At 35.7% G+C, this 26,889-nt stretch overlaps 1 protein-coding gene across 3 annotated transcripts in view; it reads left to right on the top strand.

Moving 5' to 3' along the window:
* The window catches only part of LOC136853515 (uncharacterized), a 96,200-nt gene that overhangs the window by 28,437 nt on the left and 40,874 nt on the right, over positions 1 to 26,889 (top strand). For all 3 annotated transcript variants that reach the window (XM_067129178.1, XM_067129179.1, XM_067129177.1), the window contains 10 exons: positions 1,102 to 1,215; positions 6,173 to 6,280; positions 8,588 to 8,686; positions 9,143 to 9,250; positions 14,008 to 14,112; positions 14,610 to 14,717; positions 17,070 to 17,168; positions 17,309 to 17,416; positions 19,403 to 19,504; positions 21,267 to 21,359. In XM_067129178.1, the coding sequence (XP_066985279.1) occupies positions 1,102 to 1,215; positions 6,173 to 6,280; positions 8,588 to 8,686; positions 9,143 to 9,250; positions 14,008 to 14,112; positions 14,610 to 14,717; positions 17,070 to 17,168; positions 17,309 to 17,416; positions 19,403 to 19,504; positions 21,267 to 21,359 (1,044 nt within the window). The remainder of the gene's footprint in view (positions 1 to 1,101; positions 1,216 to 6,172; positions 6,281 to 8,587; positions 8,687 to 9,142; positions 9,251 to 14,007; positions 14,113 to 14,609; positions 14,718 to 17,069; positions 17,169 to 17,308; positions 17,417 to 19,402; positions 19,505 to 21,266; positions 21,360 to 26,889) is intronic.

Below are 26,889 nucleotides of genomic sequence, written 5' to 3'. Positions count from 1 at the left end.
CTTATACTGTATATGCTTTCCCACCATTCATTTCTCAAGAAGAATTCAACTATCAGTTCCTTGCTTATTAGATTGAAAATGCAGTTTGCTATTGACAGCTCAAGTTCCATTTCTTCCTTTGTCTCTTACTTGATAAACTTACACAAATTTTGAATGATTTGTTAAAAGTATTTATCAGGAATTTGGTGAATGAGAATCAAATTAATTTTTTGCATATGCTAGCTTTTTGCTTCGTATGACCATGTGGGAGTGTTAAAGATTTTATCCATGTGTCTGGCTTAAACTTTTGGATTTTGGTGGCTGCAGAAGGCCCAGATTTCCTGCTAGGTCTTGTACATGTTAGCAAAAAGGACACTAAAGGGTGGTGGCACTGCCATGGCGTCTACATATCAGAAAAATTCTTTTTGGTGTAAGAAGAAAATGGCGTCCAGTGTGCACACATCACCATTTCCGTTAATAGTTTTAAAGGGACTGGAATGGAGTACCTGCCAGACTTTTAAAGCAATAAAAATTATGATTTCAATAGTCTCCTGGAGTGGAACATTGGTAAACAGGCTGTCTGCATCCAGAGATGCTGTGTTATGTTCGGTGGTTTTAATGATATTTATGAATTAACAGAGGATTTCAAAGAGCAGTCTGCAGGGTTGTAGGTGGTTAAGGTTTTGTTTAAGACCTTAGCCATCATATATTTTGGAGATGTTCTCTGGGATATTATGAGTTTTGACAGTCTCATAGGAATATCTTGGTCTGAAGTCACAGACAACCTTTGGAAACTGCTGCAGGTTGTTTGGCATGTTTACCATATTAATTTAATATGGTAAACTGAAGAAAACATGAAAAGTATAACTATGACTTAGGTAACAGGAACAAAAACTTTAAAGCACCAAAGCATACAAGTAACAGTGACACACACACACACACATGTATCTCATAAAGATTTCTTTATGATTTGGTACCAGATCCTGACAATGAGGTTCCGAGGGTCATGGTTAGTTATGAATCTATGTGAGAAAAGACTAGAAGGAAGCAACATGTAGTTTAGTATTGTACCATTAGTTTTCCTAATCTTCGTATGTTAAGTGATTCTTTATACTTATGCAGAATTTGATGAATGGGCAAGAACCTTTGTTGGAATGCAGAACCAGGACTTATATAATGATATCATTCCATCTCTGATACAACGTGGAGCAGAAGTCAATTCAAGGAATAGACGAGGTTAGTCTTCACTACTGTTGTGTTTATGGGTTGTAAGGCTGTGAAATCTGATGAAAAATCTTTTGGTAATTTGTAGGTAATAATGAAAAATTAAATGCTCTCTGTTTAGACTCTTATTCTGCATTTGACATTTAATTTTTTAAACATTTCAATATTTTTCCATTTCTAAACCTTTTGTGAAGATCTTATCAGAACAAATATCATAGTGGTTCTTTTTCTCTGCTGACAGGGAAATCATCCAAAAACCTCTTGACTTCAGTGATGTAGTTTTTTATGGTATGAGAGTGTTATGATCTTAGTGGAATTACCTACAAAAGGTTATAACAGTTAATTTAGATATAGTTTTCTTGTGTAAATTTCAGGTACCAAAAAAGCATATTTTCTAGCTGCCATTATACTACTGTACATTAGTGTGTGTAATATGTCCTGATGCATTTCGTGTTAGCCTCCATTTTGGGTATAAAACTTGATATTAATAGCTAGTGTGCTAGAACAAGAGATTTAAATACATTGCGGTAAAATCATAATACACTGCTGTAAAATATTTCAGAAACATATACAGTATTGTTTTTGTTAGTCTTTTGAAAGTTGCTTGGTGGATTATCAGGAAAGTGCTTTCTTTTATGCCTAATCTTTACCTAATCTTCTAGACTTTTTATAATCTCTAAATCCCTTTACCTAATCTTTTAGGCATTTTGATGGCGTAGTCGCTTGCTTCGTCCTCGAGAACTTACCCCCCATGGCGTGCCAGCACTCCATGGTGACTAGACTAATATCAAAGAAATATTTTTTAGCCTGGTCTTGTAGCCGGGTATTGTGTTGTAATGAAAATACTGTGACACGTGATAGAGTATAATAGACTCATAGATAAGAGGGCATTTTCCCTTATCTTCAGTGAAGCTGAACCCAGTTTACCAATGTTAAAACCTGTAAGAAATAACTATTGCGCATGTGTGTCTGCCATCTTGCTTTTGACCTGGCAGGCAAAAGACCAGACTCCATTACTCTCTTCTAGCCAAAGAAGTGCATACAGCAAGTCAGTGCTCCTCAAAAAATCGCTTCGGTTTTAAATCTTTTCATCAGTGAGGACCATAGAAACATCTAAAATTAATTTAAACTGTGGAACAAGTGTTTAGTTTGTTTATGGAAGCAGGAAACCGGACTTTGTTTTGCAAGCACGTGGTTGGTGCTCTCTCAAGATCTCTTTGTTATTTGTGGAAGGCGAATAAATTTGAAGAATTGATCATTGTATTTAGAAGTTTTAACTAAAGAAATGTTTGACAATTTATTATTGGTTTAGATAATCCTTTCAGATAATGATGTCTACAGTAGCCTAGGTGGTAGCCTACATAGATGGTAGCCTAACAAATTCAGTGAGAATAATTTAGACTACAGTGTTGTATAGTGGATGTTGTCTGTAGCTTATAACCCAGGATTATATATCTTAAAGGTGATTTAAATAACCTGGATTAGATAGTAACCTAAATTAAGGTAAGCAGGAACCTTTTAAGACATATCCTTTTATGGTCCTAGGTAGCAGCCTAGTTTACACCAAGGACCCTAGGATTTGATAAACAGGCTACAGATTTTTTCCCTTTATATAGGCTGTATACTTAAGCATGATCTAAATAATCCAGGACTAGACAGTACCTTATATTAATTCAAGTGATAACCTTCTACTAAACATACCATTGGGCTAAATCATTATCCTACACCATGTAATCTAGGACTAGATGAAAATAATAACCTGCGCCAGATGAGATGGTAGCCTAGTTTTAAGGATACATACTGAGGTAATTGTTTTACATAACCCATACCCTTAAGTGTGAATTTAATAATCCGGATTAGGCGGTATCCTAGATTAGAGTAAGTGATAGCCTAGCTATAAGATTACACATTATTGGGTTACTGTTTCATATAGTTTCAAATATAGTTTCAAATAACCAAGGATTGGATATAAACAACAACCTGGGTTAGACAAAAATATGAGCCTAACCATAAGGTTACATATTAGTAAGTTTCTGGTTTTATATAGCCCATACATTTAAGAGTGATCTAAAATAATCTGGATTAATAATACCCTATAGTAGGCTAAGAAAGAACAAATAAGCCTAGGATTACATATAAAGAGTATTCTAGGGTCAATAAAAATAACCTACTGGTTTTTTTTATGACCTGGTAGCTCTTCTGTAAGGCTACATACTGGTAGGGTCTTATGTAGCCTATACCATTAAAAGTGATATAAACCTATAACAGGCAGTAGCCTAACCAGATTAAGTAGGAATCCCCTTTTAAGGGAATATCCTGCTGTTAGCTTAGAAACAAAAGGGGAGTCTCGGCTGCATAAAATAGAAAACCAGAACATAAGAGGGTTATTTTCTGTGTAGTCTATATCCTTAGGTTTTAAACAAGCCTAGAATGAGAAGTGGCTTAGAATAGATTAAGCGAGAACCCTCTAAGAAATCCTCGATGCTTAGTTTAACGTAGGTTACACTAGGAGCATTAACCTCAGTCATGTAAATCAGTAGCTTGGGTTAGTTAAACAAATTAGTTTATAGAAGTTCAGTTTGAATGGCATGACAATTTAGAATTAAAATTTCACATATCCATTGTAAAAGGACTAACAGTTCAAGTAATACAGCCATATATGGGTGTCAAAACTAACCGAAACCCCAGAGTTAACATAAATATTTTATAAAATGTATTACAACTACACACTAGTAATCAAGTTAACTTGTAAGATGGAATATGGTAATGATACAGGGATTCACAAGTGTCCCTTATTAAAAACAATTTATACTACTGTAGGCTAATTGGTTTCTAGTAGCAACTTGGTTTTTCACTATGGGGCCACCATTATGCAGGACCCTCAGCTCAAGTGTTTCGTAACAAATTGCTTGGTTCGCTTTTTGCCAGTGGGTACACCTCATACCACCTGCCATGAGCATAGTCCTTGTAAAAAACAAGACAAATTTGCTTGGTCACCAGATATGTGTGAAATTGTGTGCTCTTGGCAGGAAGTTTTAAGGTTGAAACAGCTCGTTTTAAGCGGTCATAATGGGTCCTAGGGTTCAGCAAGGGGAAGATTATATATTTCCGGCAAAACTCCGGCAGCAGATATTTAACCCCTTCTCAGAAGATCTATGTTTGGGCCAAAACCCAGTAACATCAGTCCCCAATACCTCCCAGGTTAAGCCTGTGGAGGAAATAGGGGAAGTTCCACTTGGAGGTGATTTTCTTACAAATGAAGTTCATATTGCTACTGAAATGACCTTGCTGAACCCAGAAGGATCAGGGAGACAACCTTCAGCTAACTGTGGGAGAAACTTTCCAGAAGGAATTCAATCCCCTATGCAGCTTTCAAAAGCTGTTCAGGATCCTTCCCCCAAAAGGGATACAAGGATCCACTTAACCCAGTTGAAATGACTATGTTTTTGGAGGGGTATAGTAACTCACCCAGGACCTCTGCCTCCTGGGTAACAGGCAGTCACAGTTCAGCTGTGGATGCTCAGTCAGATTACACAAGCTTCCCCAAAAGGGATACACTTTTTGTGGCCTTTGATCAATTGAAGGAAATTATGAGTAACATCAAAGATGCCCTTGCCACAGAACGGCAATATATAATGGACATATTGCATGATTCCAAGCTGAAAATTAAAGAAATCAAGCCAGTGATATACTCTCCAAAGTGTAAAAGTACTGCATCCTGCAACTGAAAAGGGGGAGTGGAAACAAATTCTGACCAAACAAGGTCCAAGGTTAGAATTCCAACTGGAACCAACAAAATGGCCAGTTTGGAGTACAAAACTTCAGATCAAAACATAACAGGCTCCAATATTCTCCCCTGATGATACCGATAATCCTTGGCGAGACGCTTCAATGTGCATTTTCTTCCCTGATGGTAAGTATCTAATTAATGAGAGAAAAACCATGATCGAAGTTGTACATGTGGAGTTTGAGACAGGCCAGCATTCCCTAATACAGAAGGGCACCTGACACCACATTTGCCAGACTTGGCCTGTGTGGGCGAATAAAAACCTTTTTTTCAGCAGCTAGGGTGATCACCTTTTGGAGGTAATTGTTTGTATTTTTTGGACAAAAAATGGTGCAGCTTACTCAGGTAGATGGGTTCTAGGGCATCATGCAGGTACTTTAATAGTTCTATGGTAAAGGATGCATGGCTGATGAATTAAGTCTTCATTTTCAGATCTTCATAAAAAATTCAAAAATTTTTCTCTACAAAATTTTATGTATGTGTATGTGAAATTTCTCTCACAGGCTAGACAGTTAACTGTTTGAACAATTGAATTTGGACTTGAACACTTCATTTTTTAAGCTTTGCTCAAGAATATAACTATACCCACATATTTATTCATCCTGGTACAAAAAATCTTACTGGTGGAGAATGCTGCTCTGTTACCTATTTCTCACACACAGAAGCCTTTCCTCTTTAAGCAGTTATACTTTGTTTGATGCATACAAAAACTCTCGTTTTTTTAATTTTTATTTTTTCTCAAGGTTGTAATGTGCGGGAAAAGTTTTACATATTGAAGTAAATGGCAGTTTCCTATTTGTAAGAACTTTCTTAAACAGAAGCTTTCGTTGTATCTGTATGGGTATAGTGCCCAGTATGTATTTAAATTATCCTCATTTGATTTAGGTGTCATTTTTTATCAGTTTCTCTTTTTCTTCTTTAATATCATACTTGGGAATTGGCTTTATTTAATACCTTATATGTAAGTAATTAATCTATAATAACACTGTGTAGAAAGGTAAACCTGTCGGTATATTTCTTACAAGAAACTAAAACCCTGACAGCCTCAACTCTGAAAAAAATATTGAGCAAACATTGTGTCCATTCGTGTAGCTTATGACATGCCATATTCATTCATGAAAGACATTTCAATTCTTTAATAAGTTTGGAAAAACTGATAAAAGGCCTTCATGTGCTGTGCAGGTGAAACGCCCATTCATCTGGCATCCTTATGCGGCCATCCATTTGCCTCTGAAGTTGTAAGAACTCTAATAAACTTCGGAGCAGACGTCAATGCTACTGACAATGATGGTAAGACTTGTTAATATCTGGTTCTTCTTGGAGATAATTAGTTTTGCTGACTATTCAGATAGATTATGTAATAAGAAGAGAAGAATACTTACATATACTATATTTAATAGTTATAGTAAGTATATATATATAAACTACAGTATAAATATATATATATATATATATATATATATATATATATCTGTATATAGAAAAATATATATATAGGTGTGTGTGTGTGTATGTATGTGTATATATATACAGTGCATCACCAACATATGGTGGATTTGATCTTATGGCGCTTTTTCAGTGCCACTAACAGCATTTTACAGCACCATAACTTGATGTTGCATCAGGTTATGGTGCTGGCACTGCAGCACTAACGGCTAGAATAGGCATCAAGTTAGCAGTGCTTACAGTGCTGTAACTTGACACAACACCAAGTTATGGTACCTAGCGCTGATAATGGCAAAACACTGACTTACAGTGGAAATCAATTTATGGCGCAGCGCTGGAACTGATCCCCCACCATGAGTCGAGGACCTACTGTGTGTGTGTGTGTTTATATATATATATATGTGTGTGTGTTATGAATATATATGTGTGTGTGTGTGTAAGTATATGTGTGTATAAATTTGTGTTTGTGTTTCTACAAAGAAGCAAAGCTTCTAATTCTTGTACACTTTAAACTAATGTGTTTGATCTGCCAATTATTCAAAATGGTATTCACTTCAAATGGTTTGTTTTTATTATATAAAGACTGCAAAATAATTTAAAACCTAAAGACTAAAATAACCTAAAATAACATCAAATAAAATTATCTTTACCATGCCAGACCAAGCCTGAAGAAAAAAAAAATCGGAAACAAAGGAAAAGAGGGGAAGGTAACACAACCAAATGATTAAGTGTACTAATGAAAGAAGAATCTGAAGGGCAACCATGAAATAAACTGATTGAGGAAAATTCCTCATTTAGTGGTAGGGGCTGAGGAATTATTACTGTAATGGACTGAGCACAGTGTAATATGGAAAAGAGTAGGCTTGAAGATGTTAAACTGGTGCCTGGGAAAGGAGAGGGATCCTATCCCTCACTTTCATAGACAACAAGGTCACTCTGGAATGTAATGAAACGGTGAAGTTATGTCATAAAGTTAAGAAACAATGTAATAATCGTACAATGTAAAGAAATAATGAAACCACAATGCAGTGTAATTAGACCAGATAATCCTCTTGCAGAATAAAGAGACAGTGAAATCATCGTACAAAGTAAACCAGTAGTGCAGTCAAATTGCATGTAGAGCGAATGTAGTCAGTTGGCATAATAAAGAGGTAAAGAGTCATCCTGCAGTGTATCGAAACAGTGAAGTATCATGTATTGTAAGGAGAAATAATTAAAAACGTGAAGGTGCATTTTGATTATATTGATTGAGAACATTGATTGAGGTAGGCAACAGGATGGCTCAAAATTAAGCTAAGGACAGTGAGAATAAGGAAGAAGAATTTACTGCTGCAAAATAAAACACTGCATTTTTAGAAACAAAGAAATCAACATGAATTATGAATGTAGTTTATCCAAGACCCATTCAGCATAGGAATTTAACTGAAAATTTCATTAGGATATATTTATTGTCATTACTATTAATGATGAAATGGAAATAGGGTAGAAATGTTGAATGGTTAAGAGATAAAATAACAGGGTGTATTGTAGGCAATAAAATTCATATAGTTGTAGGCTTCCCATTATATGAATGTTTTAGAATAAAGAGCAGTAATATGACTTAAGTAGCATTTGGAGACTGAAGATGAAATAGTTGAAGAAATATGAGATACTGAACTATTAACGGGAGAAACGTGTGTATTAGAAGAGGCTGTATGAAAAAAAGAGGAAAAGGCGCATGATGAAGGGGAGTCCTTGGCAACACTATTAGAAATCGAGAGAGGAGGCAGTGCTATACAGTCCACCATGATACATTTGAAGTGCATTTATATGGATCTAGGTATGAGTTTGTGAAAAATGTAACAGAAGATTCCCTGAAGTCCCACAGACAGATTGACTAGTTGCCAGGCTGTATGGAGTGCACGAGATATTGCTTTGTGTAAGCCTTAATGAAGAACCATAAGTCAGATCCATGAAAAAGCTAGTAATTCTGCAATACCATGTAAATGCCACATATGGAATTCAGTGATATTGGGGAGTCATGTAAGTGTGCTTGAAATTACAGTTTTCAGATAAATCACCTCTGTTGTACCTAACCTCTCTTTTAAAAGGCATTATAACTAATAATGTAACAAATTACATTATTATAACTAATGATGTAATTTATTTTAGGTGATACACCACTTCACCGGACAGTTAGATCCTTTGATGAAAAGGTGGCTAAAGTTTTACTGGAAAATGGTGCAAACACTGAAGCAGTTAACAATCTGGGTAAGATAATACTACTTGTTACCTTCTTAATAATGTTTTGTTTGATGAAGGAAAATATCTCAATTTTCTTGCAAATGGTAATGCTACTTCTAGATGTGGCATTTCCTGTATTGCCAATCACAAATGTTACCTTAGCAGTACAAAAATCAGTTCTTGTCTCTCCTAATTTTGTTATATGGCAACTGTGAACTTATCATTTGCAAGTTCTATAGGACAACTTTGAAATTTCTTCAGTCTTTCTGATTTTGTAGATGGTTTGCATTGCCCTAAAATTGCAAGGCTTTTTTTAAGCCTCAGACTGATTGGCATTTTGCATTAGTTTTCAGTGACTGCTTGTTGGTGCTGAAACTAGATTTTGAGCCTAATTATTGACTGGCATTGGCAACAAAATACACTTGCACCTACTATATTTCTGTAATGTTATTCTGATTAATTTTTATGATTCTGTGATTTCAGGTAGCACTCCACTGAGCTATGCCTGCTTAGAGGACCGCACCCGTGATGCAAATATTACAAGACTTATGTTGAAACATGGAGCTGATCCAAACGCAAGACAGTATAACGGTAGAGTGTGTTTCTCTGTTGGACATTACTATTTATTATACTATTTTTATAAGAAAGTTATCAATTACTTATAAGCAAAATATATACTTTAAATAATGAATTAAAATTGACAGTTATTTCTTAAGTCTGTGTAAATTATGTACAATTAATGACGTGTCTGGAATAACAATCTGGGGCCAGTGAATATTCAAAAGAAGGGTGGGTTATAGATCACCTATATATCAAGGGGACAGAAAGGCTAACTATCATTTGGATGCCCTTATAGTCCTAACTATTGGGTACCTGGCTGACCCTTCCCGAGTGACACACTTGAAAACTACAACTTGTAAGCCGGTCTGTGGGCCCTACCTTACCCCTGGTCTTGTTGTCCTATTTAAAGGAGATTCATCTTTATGGATTCTTTGAATAGAGGCTGTGGAGGCTGAATATTTATAATGATATATGTGCATATATAAATAACAAGTTTTGACTTTGGAAAAACCTATTTTTGGTAGCTGTTGTGAGTCCTCAAAGGAGTTAAACTCTCATGGTCCCCCATGGCTCCATAAGACAGACCAACCAATTACACAAGAATTCTCTTATAGTTGGTCTCAGCCAGAATAGCGTTTGTTGGCACAGTGATAGAATATAAAGGACCCAGGACAGGAGGGCTCTATTTCCTGTCCTACAACAATTACCTAGGCTCTACGTCTTACACAAATGTGACAACAAGATAAGTCGCCACCATCTTTTTTGCACACCAGGTATGTGCAAGATAAATGTCCACCCCAGTCCCATGCCTTTTCGTCAGGGAAAGTGGTTGGGTTTGAAGATTCACAGCGACTGCCAAAAATAGGTTTTTTCTACGTCAAAACCCGTTTTTAGTTTTCTGTAAAAGAAAACGACAGTACTGTGATGGCTTTGTCTGTCCGTCCGCACTTTTTCTGTCCTCCCCCAGATCTTAAAAACTACCAAGGCTAGAGGGCTGCAAATTGGTATGTTGATCATCCACCCTCCAATCATCAAATGCATCAAATTGCAGCCCTCTAGCCTCAGTAGTTTTTATTTTATATAAAGTTAAAGTTAACCATAATTGTGCATCTGACACCACCATAGTTGCCAACAACACAGGCCACCACCAGGCCTTGGTTGAAAGTTTCATGGGCCATGGGTGTACAGAAAACTCCATTGCTCTGAAGTTTCTTCGGCACATTTTTTACTTGTTTGATAGAGTAGCCGCTGTTTGTCCTCAAAGGAGCTTACAAAAGAAATAACAGGTGACAAAATGGCTTAGCTCCCAATAAATAAATCTGAACAACCTACATTAATTTTTGGTGTCCAAGGTATAGTCACAGGTTATTGACCATTTTCCTTGTTCAGGATACTCACTAGGGTTTGGCAGTAAAGAACAGGAAATAACACATGAATCTATATACTGTATGTATTATCCCATGTGGTCCTAAGGTGACTTACCTAATTATGTCGGGTTTGGCTGCATGATTATTGTGCCTTCCTTTGCAGTATCTCAGTATGACCACCACTGTCTTGGCAGTAGTGTTTCAGGAATACTGCCTCTGATAACCACCCTGTATACTCAGAGACTTCTTTGAAAGAAACATTTCTGCAAAAAGCCGACTATGTACTCACCCTCTGGATGTAATGCAACTTAGGAAAGGAGTGAGAGTCTGCCTTTGTAATGAGGAAGAGTAGATAATGCTCACCCCATGTAGAGAGTGTGTTTTGTTTGTGCTAGAATGCAGAAAAAAAGAGGACAATCTGGGATGTTTTTGCCTTGGCATTTAGGTAAACCTTGAGTACTTGAACCGGGCATAATGTTTATCCAAAATACTGAGTTCCCTTATCAGAATAGGGGGTTTTCTTTTTAAAAGGTCCTCATTCTTAGCCAGGAGACAACAGTAAATGACTTCTAGGTGTATGAGTGATGAAGTGTTGTCCTCATCTAAGAGAGCCCAGTTCACTAACCAGAGCTCCTGATGCCAAAGTTGTCAAGAAGACTGCCTTGTGGAGCATATGAGTTATAGTTGTATTGGGCACACTAAATTGAAGGGATGATTGAAGTCCTTAAAGCCTTATTCAGGGACCAGGTAATGGAAAGCCTTGCAGGAGGTGGCCTTTGCAGTGCAAAAGACTGGAGATGGGAATTAACAATTACTGAATTAGATTCAATTCCAAAACTGTAAAGCAAGGGCTCCGAAAATGCTTCCTTGTACAGTATGCCATGATTGTTGTAATAGTAAGGCACTTATTCTCAAAAGATATATAAGAAGATGTAAAACTGTTTCAACAGATTTCAACTGGGCTCTCAGCATGGAGATAATCTAACCACTTTTTCCTTATGGACTGGTATATCAGATAGATGAAGTCTGTAGTTTTTGCACTAGGTACCTAGCATTGTTAGGTGAATAATCCTAACGGCAGACTAGATTTTAAAACTGCACACATGAAAGTTGTGGATCGTAAAAGGAGGATGTGTAGATTACTTTTCCTCCTACTGCCTGGGATAATACACCGGACGGTAATGGAATCAATTTTCTAACCCATTCTTGAAGCAAAAGGAACCAATGACTGTTTGGCCAATTTGGGGCCACTATGTAAACAGTTCTTTGAAAGCTAGCAGTTTGTCCAAAGCCTTTGAAATCTGGGACAATGGAGGAAAGAGGTATATCATCCTCCATTCATTCCAGTCTTGTAGGAATGCATCTCTTGCTATTGCTGGAATGTCCAGGTTTGGAGACACATGCTGAAAGTTGATGGTACTCACGTGTGGCAAACAGGTCCGCTTTTGGATATGGAAGCATGTTGGCAGTTAATTAAAAGGAGTGTATGTCCAGCATTCAGTCGGTCGAGGCTGCTGTACTCCTAGACAGACTCTCCTATTATGTTTGAGACCCTATGAGGTGAATTGCTGACTAGTACCAATTCCTTACTTGAGCCATCTGTAGGATAGATAGCATTACTGCATTAAGATGGGCTGAGCGTGAGCCCAACCTCTTGATACAAGATATTATTGCAGTCATATGGTCTAGGACTGACAAAATGTGGGTCCCTTTTGGTGGTTTCAATTTTCAAAAAATATTCCAACTTAAAAAAGACTGCTAAATTTTGAATGTTGCTTGAATATAAATTTTATTTTCTTCTTTTTACCCTTCTAATATCCAAAGAAATTCCTTATAATAATGCACGATTTAAAAAAATACATACTAAATACAGAAAATGGAAAATTTAGAATATGGGTATTCATCACTGTCTGAGTTCAGTCAAAAAGATAGAAATAAGTAGGAATATTTTAAGAGTATGAACAAATGTTCTCATGATTGTAAGAAGAATGCTTAGTTGGTAATAATGAGAATACTCTAGATAATCAGGGAAGGGGGTTAAAGGAACAGGTTCTTCTTCCTCATGTTTTTTTGCAAAAATCCTTACTAGCAGAATAGGCACCCAGAACAAAATTTTGAACTTATGTTTGGTAAAGGGGAGTGCTCTGAACACAGTTTTAACTTGTGACCCTGTCTGTTTGTATCTCTGAAAGCTCATAAGTTGGAAGTTCATAAGTAGGGTAGTGTCATACAGAAATTTATGCAAACAATGTTTGTTCAGATTTGATGGGTCAAGGACCTTTTGTTTGGAAGAATGCTTTTTGGGGACGCTGAAGAGTGGTGGCAGATAAAGCCATCTGTCTCAATGGCCCCTTTTTAAAAGGTGTTTTGGTTTTTGGAAAGTTTTTTTTAGAAGAGGGGGAGGGTGAGACCATTGTTACCCTAGTCCATTGAAAATTTTACTGTGTCCCCAAGGGTAGGACTTCCACTGTATGTTATGCTGTAGAAGACAACCCCAACCATGCAAGTCCTATTGGGCTCCACCTCTTCACTTCCCTATAATACGCAGTCCAGGATTTCATTTTTCTTTACCCTGCTAGGAGCGTCTTATCCGCTTCAAAAAGGTTGGTGATGCTATTGTTGTCCTTGAGGACAAACAGCAGCTACACTATCAAAACTAAAAAAGTATGTACTGTATATGCATAATATATACAATATATATATGTATATATATATATATATATATATATATATATATATATATATATATATATATATATATATATATATATATATATATATATATATATATATATATATATATATATATATATATATATATATATATATATATATATATATATACTGTACAGGCAGTCCTCAGTTGACAGCTGGCTCGGTTAACGGCGATACGGTTTTACGGGGCTTGTCTAGCGACGAAAATCGGCAGTTTTTGGTGCCGAAAATCACTGATTTCCGCTTATTGGCGCCGATAATTGGGTATTGGCGCCGATACATACCGAACACAGGTGCCAATGACTGAAAATCGGCTGCCGATAAGCCCCGAAAATCGCCGGAAAAGCACCCAAAAATCGCCGATTTTCGGTTAGTGGCAATTTTCGGTTATCATTGCACCAGAGAATGGAAACCCGCCGATAACCGGGACTGCCTGTATATATATATATATATATATATATATATATATATATATATATATATATATATATTATATATATATATATATATATATATATATATATATATATATATATATATATATATATATATATATATATATATATATATATATATACACATACACATAATATTTAACATGTCAGAATTAACATATGTAGCATATTCTTAACTAGTCTAGCTCCATGTGATAGTGGAAAAAAATAAAATTGTAGCACTGACAAATATATTTCCCATTTTCTTCAGGGTCATTTCCTCTCACTTATGCAGTATCGACTGAGTTTTCTGGAGTAACCAAAATTGATGCCCTGGTAGCACATGGGGCAAGTATCAAATTGAAAGGGGCTGAAGGTGAGATTGTTAGATTTCAGTTACTGTTAAGTGAAATATTCTAGCAGCGTAGATGATACAAAATGATTGATATTTAGGAACAGGTTGAACATCATTCACACTCATCTGTTAACATGAAACTGTTCGATGTTCACAGCAGTACCATCTTAATTTGCATAAGATTATTTTTTGGTTTTAGAATACTGTGGATGATTAATATTGGTTTTTTTCCCTTTGTTTTTTCTGCTGAGTATATATATACAGTATTAACTGTTTGCAAACCTAAAGTAAATTTTGTCATCATAATATTCAGATTGTTTTACAATAGCAAAGTAGCAAATTTAATGTACAGTATTTCTTGCATGTTGTGTACTGTTGATAGAGAGATTTAAAAAAAATGAGTTTTATCGCTGCTTTCAATTATGTTAATAATGGAAGGAGATTGAAACAATAACTGACATCTTTTGTCTATAATTGCTTAATGATTGATAGGTGAGATTCATATAATATTGTTCCAGGTGCGACTGCCTTGTTCCCAGCTCTGTGTAATAACCGTGAAGATGCTGCTGAAATAGTTGAAGCACTCTTGCGTCATGGAGCTGATGCCAATGATACTCTTCTTGATGGTAAGCACTGACTTTTTTATGTGACTTTGTCTTTTCATTGGTTGTTATTTTGAAGGTTAGTGTTACTCCAAGGTAGCTGAAGTTGTTTCCCTTATGAAAAAGGCACCATTAAGTAGTGTTTTTGATGGAAAGCAGATTGTAATCACACTGTATTAATGTTACATGTATGTAATCCAGGTACAGGATCCCAAGTATTCTCCAGATCTTGAGTGAAGTGTGGTAACCTTCTCATGTCAAAAACATGAGGTTTAGCTTTACACAAACTTCAGGTCTGTCTAACATTGTTCATTATTGGTCAACCGAATTTCATGAAAATCCACCAGTAGAGTAGATAGAAATAAAACAATCCCCAGACTAACTTTGTTGGCACATTGTAATTATGCAAAAACATTGATGAGAATGGTCTTGGTCATTGACAGGGCTTAATTGTTTATGTATAAGAAACAAATTACTTCTCTTGTTCGAAAATAAGGGAGAGATACCACACACAATACTTTTTAATAGAAAATACTCAATGACCTCACTAGATTTGTAGAATACATGTACCTGTAAAATCATTTACCCAGACGAAATTGAAAGTAAATTCACCTAGACTAATGGCCATTTATAACTGTAAGCTTGGTACCATAAGTGTTTTCAAATGAAGATTATAGATGCCGAAAACTATAGGCAAAATACGTAACAAATGTGGAAGGAGAGACAAGGGCAAGTAGTTTCTAGAGGTAGTAGATTGCCTGTTTTTACTCGACTTAACCGTGATCAAGCAGACTTTATGCATGTTTTTACCCGACTTACCCTTGATCAAACAGACTTTTGCCTATGAGTTGGTCTTTCAAGTCTCTTTTAATGAAGTTAATTCTAATTCAGAAGCTGAGGACTTAGGATTTAATGTCAAGAAAAAAATGTTTATTCATGAAGAGGGGTGTATTCAGAAGGCTTTAACAGACCTGACCAATATGCAGTACAGTATGAAGATTACTGGAAATACATGGTATGATAGTAATTTGTTAATGTGAAATTAATACTTGTACAGTAATAGCTTTTAAGCCTGTTTAAGAATGTGCAGACATTAGGGTGACTGGATTTGTCAAATTGAGTCTTAAATATAGCTGCTGTCTCTATGGCATGGAAGGTAGTAGAGAGGGTAGTAGTAGGTTTTAATTTGTTGGATTAAAAAAAAATTGAATAAGGAGTAGAATGCTTAATGTTCTTTCTTTGTGAATGGTATAGCTATTTACATATACTGGTAATAGTAAAGGGGTTGCAGAGACTAAAATAACTTTAAAGGGCTTTTAAGTAAAGTTAAAAACAAATATTTGAAGAGCAATAAGAGAGTGAATAGAAACCAAGAAAATAAAGCTATGAAGAGGTGACTTGAAGACTGAAGCCAGTAGAATGAGAAATAAGGTGACTCAACAGGTAGGTGAGGTAAGACAGGCACCAAGAGAGCCATAGAAGTTATTGAAAAGAAAAATGCTCAGTAAGATCAAAATTTGAAAGTCTGAAGGGACTGCTGGGCTGAGACATTTTCCCAGAAGTATACATAGGGGAAAGATCATTGAAAGTTAGATGTTACCTTACATATTTGATGAAGCAGTGAAGTAGTTAGCATATGGGAAAAGATGGATAACATTGTTTTGTTTATGTAATGCTTTCATATAATGGAAAGAGAGGATATGTGAATATGGTAAAATAACATTTTTGAAGGAAGAAGGAGCGGGGTTTAAAGATTGATAGAAGTTTTAGAACAAAAAGTACTAATATTCACGATAGGGTGAATGGCACAGTACTGTACAGTATTGGGAATTCTGTCTCTTACTGATGAGTACTGTATAAGTGTATGTTGCTCTGTGAGGCTGTAGACTCCTTTTGCAAATGGTATAATTCTTGAATCAGTAGTTAGGGAGGAATATAATTCAGCTGTTATGATTATGTTGACTAGCAATATTTGTGCCAGTATACAAGTTTCTTCACAGCTTATCCAGTCGATGACATTGGAAAGGCAGATGACAGAAAGTTTTTGAATATCCAATGCGGAAAACATTGAGTAGTCATCATATTTATAGATAACTGGTTTTAAAATGGTTTGAAGATATTACTGTTAATATTTTACTAAATTTTGGTATTGTTCACTTAGGTAACTACGTGATAATACACTATCAGTTGCCAATTTGGTGCAACCACTAATTATGATATGGTTGCAAATTTTCTTCCTCATCCTCCTTTTATCACCATTACATATGTTATTGTTGTTATTGATAATTATGATTACAAACTTATTTTTTTGCTTACGTTCTCTGTCAAAAATAATGGCAAAATAACAAGAGCTAAAAATATGTCCTCCCTTTTCAGGTAAATCAATGCTTCATGTTGCAGTGACCAATAAGAACACCAGTGTCGTCGAAGTGCTATTAAGACATGGAGCAAAAGTAAATGCAATGGAGAGTGTTGGTAAGCTGTTATTCCAGCAAACTGACAGCATTGTTCTCATTGAACAAGTGACTGATAAATTAAAACAATCATCTGAATGCAGATAAGTCCATAATAAAACTGCACAGTATTAATGAGGACATTTTTTCTCACTTTCCCAGGCCTACGACCTTTACATGAGCTCAGTGGAAACACCTTTCCTAGTGTCACAGAAATTGCTCAGTTGCTGATATCTAAAGGAGCATATGTTGATTTGCCCGACTTTGGAGGTAAGATGTTGTATATCAGTGGTTTTACATAGCCACAAAAAGTTTGTCAAGTCAAAACTTGAACACATTATTTTAAATTTTTTCATTTCCAAACAACTAAGTAAAATGTACTGTAATTTTATGAATTAGAAAAATCTATGAATGTTTTGCCAAAATCTGTTACTGTTTAGTGCTACTGAAAGTTTGCTTTGAGGTGGTAAGGTGCCATGTGTCTCCACTGCTCTTCTCTTTTCTTGACTTCCTATTGTGGACACTTTTAAACCCTTATGCCTAGAACAAAGCTGCTTGCTGGATCAAGGCATCTTTATTATGGTTATTACAAACTATTCATTGAAAAAATCACGAACCTGCATGAGAGAGAAAATTAATATTTTACTATGGGGTCCTGCGTCACATGCAAGGAAGTGCACCATGCATTGATATGACACATTGCCACAGCTTAAGATTTATTTATATTTATAATAAAAAATTATTTATGTAAATATTTTAACCATAAAACAAAAGGCTTCATGGATACTGGGAAACAGGTGCTGTATGGCATTTCTTGAATGAATATTTATGATTTAGAAATAATAAAGACAGGAATTTCATCATGAAATTTTTTCTAGGTGTTAGCAATGTGTTGAGCTGCTCATTTCCACAATGAACAGATTTTTACAGAATAATTAATTATTCATCAGTTTTTTGTTCCCTTCTCATTAAACCTATACAAACTGCAAACACACTCTAAAAACAGTAAAAATTATGAGAAAATACCAAGGAATAAAAAATGAGAAATTATAAGGGAGAAAAAGGTGTGTGTGTTACAGGTACTGTATGTAGGTGACTTTATTAGAGTGGTATTGAATGCATCTCCCTTTTTCTTTTGTGTTGTGCCTGATTATTTCATTACAAGTTAATATCCCTGAATAAAATGTGGAAAAACTTAAATGTAAAAAACATACAGTAGAGCAAAATATTTTAAAAAACTGCGAAAGCCCTAAGGAAGTCAAACGCCTGCGTGTGCCTCTCCTCTCATCCTACATGACCTTCCCACCTGCTTCCTGCCTGGGAAACTCCTTCCACAATACCCACTGCCACTATAATCTCTCTGTGTGCTTTTGACCATGAGCAGCATTGCTAACACCTCTCTGCCCATGCAATGTTGTCAGTGACTTCCTGACCCATCCCACCTGGCCTTCCCACCCCCTACCCTACTCCAGAAACACTTCTCCCAGCCTCCCATCTCCCCCCCCCCTCAACTGTTTCTCAGCCTGTTTATGTCTGTTTATGAGGAATTCAAGTCCAGTTGGTCATTTCTTCTTGAAGAACTAAACCTATCTTAGACTGTCACAATAGATGATTTTTTTCCTCTAAATATTTTTTTAAAAGTTCTTGAGCTTAGCTAGACATTATAAAAGTACAAAACTATTTTTGCTCTGATCTTAGTTTTAAGTATAAGGGTGTTCAATGGTTTGGTGCAACTGGATCTACATTTGGACAAACAAAGTGAATCATTTTCCCCAACAAGTTTATCTGTGTGTGAACTGGCACAATAGGCAGTATTTTTTAAGACTGGTTTAAGTTATGGCAGGCACAAGAAATTGATTTTCTAGTGGAGCTAAATATATTCTAGGCAGGCACAATGGGCCAGTTACTTCTATGATCATAAGCCTTTCCACAGCATTTGTTGTCAATTGAAGGCTACTTGTGTATGCTTCAATAGCACCCGGCAATGATTACTGGGCTCATCTTATAACTATTTACTTTAACCATCGGGAAGTAATTTTTTGGACTAGAAGAAGGGGAAGCAGAATGTAAATGATCTCGTCTGAGCTGTGGGTGTTAAGAGGTTCTGTCATTTTTCATCAATTGTGTGTTGGCAGTTAATCCCCTGAATTATGTCCTTTAGTTTATATACATATCAGTTTCATTGTGCACTGTAGATTGTACATAACACTCAAAAACTTTTAATGTTCCAGGTTTCTTTTATCTTTCTTTTACCAGGATTTACACCTCTTCATACTGCCGCCTCAATGGGAAATGAGCCATTGGTCAAGTATTTGGTGAAAGAAGCCGGAGCAAATCCATATTTAAAGAATAACAGAGGTGAGAGTCTCTCTCTCTCTCTCTCTCTCTCTCTCTCTCTCTCTCTCTCTCTCAAGCTATGCCCTTTGTTTAGGAAGACTAGATTTGAGAGTAGCAGGATGTATGGCATGTAAGAAAGACAACTGGGCATGCATATAAGACCCCCATATTTTCAGACTGGGATATTAAGAAAAAATATTTGTGTATCTACAAATAAGAATTTAACATTACTGAAATATGTAGCTATTGTAATTTACAAGAGAAAACAAAAGCAGTAGAAAACATTTTGTAACACTTCCTTCCATTTCTTGTGCCTCTGATGGGTAACTCCAATGATGACAGAAAACAAACTTGTTTGTGAAGTATAAGAAATAATTAAAAAATTGTGTATTAGGATCAGATTTTCAGTCTGTTTGATTTTGTCTTTATTGTGTAAAGTTCATGTGTAAGCCTTGCTAACGTGTGTATATGTAGACATGCATCACATTAAGTAAGCTATGCACTTACTGCCCCCCCCCCCCTCTCTCTCTCTCTCTCTCTCTCTCTCTCTCTCTCTCTCTCTCTCTCTCTCTCTCTCTCTCTCTCTCTCTCTCTCTCTCTCTCAGTATTTTTATTGAAACTTATTTGATGCAGTTCAGCATTGTAATGAATTTAGTAATGTAGTATTACATACAAACAGTTTTTACTATGCATATGTACACATATGCATTACATTCAGATAAACTATGCGCTTACATTATGTTCGCAAAATTCTCTTATGATAAAAATTTTGGAGAGAGAGAGAGAGAGAGCGCAAATGCACAGTAAGTGTGTATCTGCTATCCAACGCATGTGCGTCTGTCGTCTACTGTATCAGTGTATGGGTTTAAGCATTACAACCCTTTGGTCCCAAAGTGCCAGTTATAAGGGGTTTTTATTGTGAAATGTAATAACATTTCCCATCTAGATACCTCAACTTTGCATATAAGACCCCAGTGTATATTTTGGGCATTTTTGAGGGGTGGAAAAGGGGTCCATTATGCCATCAAATATGGTACTTGCTTCTGTGTATTTTGTGGCTAAGTATGGTTGATTTCCCTGATTTTGCATTTTGCTATGAATGATTATTCATTGGAGGAAAAATCAGAATTAGTGTCTGAAAACTAAGAATGACTGATGTTAACAGAGTCATGAGGTAGTCCTCTTAATATTAACTTGAAGGAAGAATGGGTAATAATTGCAGCGTATATAAGTAATGGTCTAATTACAAAATATTTTATACATTTTGTTTTGATATTTTACAAGAAGAGGATGACAAAGTAAAATCTCTTCAGATATTACCATCTTAGAGAAATAGAAGTGATACGCACAAAATAATGCATAAGTAATATATATCCCACTTCTTTTTCATTGTACAAATTCATGAGTATGGAGGTAAAGAGTGGTTATGTGTTCTGTACTGTTAATTATTTACGTCTCTGTCTTTGAAAAGGGAGATGACAAGATACCCTTCATATGATGTGAAATTAATTTCTTTTCAGTGTTCTCCCTTTTGGTAGGTTTCACAGGATTCACTCTCAGATTTCTTTCGTACATAAGCAAAATGATCATTGTAGCTGTACAGTTCTCTGCTTAATGATAACCCAATGAAAATTTTCACTCAGATGCTTCATTATACCTCTAAGAAGGGTCCATATCCCACACATTTTCACTTTTGATTCACACATGTTTGTGTACAATGGCATTAAGTACTGATAATTTATGTAATATAAATTTGATGTTATTTATATTTTCCATTTCACAGAATTCACACCACTAAAGTTGGCTTCTGAGAATGGATATACAAGCGTCGTTGAATACCTGTTGTCTGTGACCACAGGTGTAGGGAAAACTTCAGGTGAGTTTTCAATGGTTACTTCTACAATGAAATGAGGTAGTATGTTAGCTTCTGTCAGGGTATCATGTGTGAGTGCGTGTCTGTCTCCCTGTCTGCATTTCAGAAGATATCTCATAAAGTTGTTGATAGGTTTCAGTCTTCTGCCATAGTTATACAGTACTGTAGTTTGTTCAAGAAAACCTTTTATTTTTCACTTTTTATGTTTGTGTAACTTTCAACTCTTCCTTTGTAGTATAACTTTACTTCATATGAGAACAGTGCTATGTTATTTCAAATCTCTCTTACATACACAGTCGCCCCCCGATATTCGCGGGGGATGCGTACCGCTATCTCCTGCGAATAGCTGAAATCTGCAAATACTTAAAACCCCTCTAAAAGTGCTTATAAATGCCTTTTTTTTTTTTTTTAATAGTTCAAAAACCTCAAAAAATCCTTATACCTGAATATTTTAATAGTTTTATCACACAAAGTGCATTTAGTCATGAAAATTATATGAAAATACAGTAATTTGTGAATAATTCTCTATGAAAAATACTGCAAATTGGTGAATTTCTCCAAATAATGCGTACATATGTTCCACGGAAATCCGTGAATAGGTGAGTCGCAAATCCAAAACTGCAAATAGGCGGGGGATCGACTGTACTGAAGGCTCTAAGAGAGTTATAATGTGAAATATATTTTTGGGCATTTTGTTGTAGTCTTCAGTACAGATATTTCAACTGTTTTTATAATTGATATTAGCATCATATTTTTATTATCATTGACATTGTTGGTTTTGCTGTCTTTTTTTGTATTACTGTCATTATGGCTCATTATTTTCAATGTATGAAACTAGTATCCCCATTTGTTCTATTATATATATATTACAACTCATTTTGTAAACTGTTTATGTAAACCTCCGATATTCGCGATCTCACAATTCGCGGACTCGGCGATTCGTGGAATTTTTTGTGGAACCTATCCATAAATTATTTGCAGGAAACTCACCCATTCGTGGATTTTTTCGAAGAGCAACATTCTGTATTTTCATATTATTTCATGACTAAATACTGTACTGTATCTACATATACATTTTATGATAAAATAATATTAAGTTTAATAAGATTAAATAATAACAAATACAGGCAGTCCCCGGGTTACGACGGGTCCGGCTTACGACATTCCAAGTTACATCGCTTTTCAGATATATTCATCAGAAATTATTCCTCGGTTTACGGCGCATGTTCCAGGGTTATGATGCGTCGTACGCTGATCCGATAGAAGAACTATGGCTCCAGAATGGCAGAATAATAAAAATTTGGAGGTTTTTTTGATGAAAAACTCAATAAAAATGCAGTTTACATCGTTTTCAATACACCCAGGGCATTAAAAGTAAGGTTTTCTTATGAATTTTGACGATTTTCAACGATTTTTTGGTTTACAATGATTTTCGGCTTATGAGGCGGTGAAGGAATGGAACCCCCCATTGTAAACCGGAGACTGCCTGTAATGAAAATAATAATCTCTCTCTCTCTCTCTCTCTCTCTCTCTCTCTCTCTCTCTCTCTCTCTCTCTCTCTCTCTCTCATACTGAGATGTACATTTATTTGTTTTATATGATAAATAAATGATTTGCTAATTTTAAAATATTAATATTAATGTAAACAGCAATAATATCAATTCATTAAAGAAAATACTATAGTGAATTAGTAAGATTTTAATTTATAAATTAATAAGTTGTGTAAAATATTAAAGGAATACATATCGACCACTTGTCTTTTGCTGTAAGACTTGGAGAGAGGGGGGGGAGGATGAACTTGTCAGATATGTCAAGTAACCTGACAGCCAGAGTTGGGTGGTCAGTGTTGCTGACTCAGTGGTCAAATACCACTACAAGGGTATACTGAAAAATCTCTCTCTCTCTCTCTCTCTCTCTCTCTCTCTCTCTCTCTCTCTCTCTCTCATACTGAGATGTACATTTATTTGTTTTATATGATAAATAAATGATTTGCTAATTTTAAAATATTAATATTAATGTAAACAGCAATAATATCAATTCATTAAAGAAAATACTATAGTGAATTAGTAAGATTTTAATTTATAAATTAATAAGTTGTGTAAAATATTAAAGGAATACATATCGACCACTTGTCTTTTGCTGTAAGACTTGGAGAGAGGGGGGGGGGAGGATGAACTTGTCAGATATGTCAAGTAACCTGACAGCCAGAGTTGGGTGGTCAGTGTTGCTGACTCAGTGGTCAAATACCACTACAGGGGTATACTGAAAAATCTCTCTCTCTCTCTCTCTCTCTCTCTCTCTCTCTCTCTCTCTCTCTCTCTCTCTCTCTCAGGAAAAGATAGAATTTTTATGGCATGTTTAGTTGTTTTGTATGATAAATAAATTATTTACATAATAATAAGTACTAACTTTCAAATATTATTAATAATAATAATAGTAATATACTGTGATTACAATATTTATACGTTACTATAGTAAGTTATGAAAAATTTTAAACAAACAAATTTCAACCCCGCTCTTTTTCTGAGCCTTGGAGCTCAGGGGGGAGGGTGAACCTGTCAAATATGTCAAATTACTGACATTTCAATTTCTCTTTTTCTTCATTCCTTTCTCTCTCTCTCCTGCCAAAAGGTAGAATGTGAGAAATAAATAGATAAGTAGATACTTTGTTCAGCCCTTCTCTCTCTCTCTCTCTCTCTCTCTCTCTCTCTCTCTCTCTCTCTCTCTCTCTCTCTCTCTCTCTCTCTCTCTCTCAAAGGAAAAGATACTACTAATTTGAGTCTCTTTAACCAATTGTTATTAACACATATGCACGCTGTTTGTGTGTGTGTGTGTGTGTTCATAATGTATTAAAGATGTGTACTTCATATGTATATCTTTGGGAGACAAAAAACAAACATTTAAATTTTGTGAAGAGAAATGGATTAACATTCCTCAAGAGATTAAAGAGATAAATTCTCTCTCTCTCTCTCTCTCTCTCTCTCTCTCTCTCTCTCTCTCTCTCTCTCTCTCTCTCTCTCTCTCTCTCCTCTGCCAGTACAAGGCTGGCTGAATTTGTCATAGTGGTAACTCTGTCTTTCTCTTCCAGTTTTTGCTGAAAGGGTGTATGTATATATTTTTAAGGGTACAGCACTAATGTTTAAAATGACTTTGAAATGATATTGATAAAATTTCAAGGATTAATGCAGTAGCAGGATAATAATTTAAGGTAAATTTGATGTAGGATGATACTTTAAGTATACATTTGGTATTTGAACTTTCAAGATAGACAGTTTTAAGCATTTTTAAGGTGGGGGTGCTGTTCTAAGTATTCATGGATTTTAACTATTCGTGGGGGTCTGGAATGCATCCCGTGAATACGGGGGTTTGCTATTATTATTATTATTATTACTAGCGAGGTGGTGCGCGCTACGCTGCGCTGGGCAGTAGGACAGTTTCTTTTTACTATTTCATATAACCTCTGATTAGAAATTGGGTCAGGTTTTTCCGCACAAACCATGTTATTTATTACCACAATGCTTTTTGGCTTGTTCTCATTTGCAAGGAGGAGGAGTAGATGACAGTGTGGTAACCCACATTTCTTAAATTCAATTACATATACAAGGGCTACTGCAGTTCCAAGTGCCTTTTAGACCAATATGTCCTGCATTAATTCTTTCAATTTGAGCTGAAATACTCTGGGTATTAACTCTGGCCAATTATGTGCCTTTTCCCTACCTTTGAGATTATTTTCTTATCTCTGTCCATCTGGAATGCAAATAAATGTAAGGAAGATATCTGGTTTCCCATACTTCCTAACAATTGCCATTGCATCCTGGAAGTTTTGTTGTTGAGCTCTAGGGCTTCCTTGAAAACTTGATGGCAGTACTGTATGCATATACAGTCAACCCCCAGCATGCACGGGGGATAGGGTCCACAGACACCCGCGAATAGCTAAAATCCATGAATACTTGACATCCCCCTCTAAAAATGCTTATAACTGGCTATTTAACTAGTTCAAAAACCAGACCCCTCTCTAAAAACTCTTATGACTGCTTATTTTAATAGTTCAAGCACCAAATGTATACCTTAAACTATCATCCTGCACAGAATATACCTTAAACTACCATCTAAAACACTAATATCATTTCAAAGTCATCTTAAAACATTACCCTCAAAAATATATGGTTTACGGCTGTGTGAAAACTATTCAAGTTACCCCTATTTTCAAGTACATCCATTTTCTCTCATAGCTTAAACTATCATCCTACACTGAATATACCTTAAACTATTATTTAAAACACTTGATTATCATTTCAAAGTCATCTTACAACATTACCCTTAAAAATATTTAGCTTTCAGCTGTGTGAAAACTATTTTAAGTTACCCTATTTTCAAGTACATTTATTTTTTCTCATACAGTATTGAAGCAGACCCATTTTCTTTGTACAGTTCATGGTGAAACACTGGGAAGTTAAGTACTGTATACAGTACCTTATTATTTACTATGCTTTGAAAAAAGAATACATTTTATTGATAGTTTGCTGTTTACATTAATATTAATGTTTGTAAATTAGTAAATAATTTTTTATCATGTAAAATGTATTTAGTCATGAAAATAACATGAAAATACAGTAATTAGTGAATATATCTCAATGAAAAAATCTGTGAATTACCAAATTCTTCGCAAATGACTCGGTGATAAGTTCCACAGAAAAATCTGCGATTAGGTGAAGCCACGAATCCTGAACCGCAAATAGGTGGGGTTCATCTGTAGCACCAGGCTTTATGCCTTCGTTACATGCAAGGTTGTTAATGTGGTCCATTAGACCAGAGTACTGGGTCACTTCTTAGTTGTTACTGATTTTCTCTATGGTACTGGAGTCTATTCCTTGCAATTTTAACATAGGCATTTACAGAATATTGCTGAAAGAGCTTCCTAGTGCTTTGTATAGGCAGTCCCCGGTTATCGGCAGCCTCAGTTATTGGCGATCTGGTTTTATGGCGCGTGTCTAGCAATGACAATAACTGGATTTTCGGCGACAATAACTGGATTTTTGACGCTGATATGCACCTTTACCCAACTAACAGAGGCGCCGATCCCTGCTTATCAGCGCCGATCCCTGCTTATCAGCACCGAGAAGCGCATTATTTGTCGATTTCTGGTTATTGGCAATTTTCGATTTATCATCACGCCATTGGGAACAGAACCTCTGTTGATAACTAAGGACGTCCTGTATTGGATTAAACTCATTTCGAGTTGCAAGTCTGTATGAATATGTAGTATTGCAAGTGAGTTTGGTGTTTACGGTTACTAACACCTTTCAGTGGAGTTTCCTTTACCCATCCTCAGTTCCCATAAGGGAATAAAATTGGGGATGTCATTGGATCATTATGTTGACTCAGGATAGATATGTTCTGCATACATCCGTCTTTTGGATGAATACAGATATCTTTCGAGTGGTGGTTCACCATCATAGCTTGTGAATACAATCACAACTTCATGTGCGACAGATGCATTACATCTGCGTTTATCTTTCCTTTCATCTTGTTG

This window comes from Macrobrachium rosenbergii, chromosome 27, assembly GCF_040412425.1.
Source record: "Macrobrachium rosenbergii isolate ZJJX-2024 chromosome 27, ASM4041242v1, whole genome shotgun sequence".
NCBI classification, from domain to species: domain Eukaryota; kingdom Metazoa; phylum Arthropoda; class Malacostraca; order Decapoda; family Palaemonidae; genus Macrobrachium; species Macrobrachium rosenbergii.
Note: the sequence above shows the minus strand (reverse complement) of the source record. Positions and strands in the feature narration are given on the sequence as shown.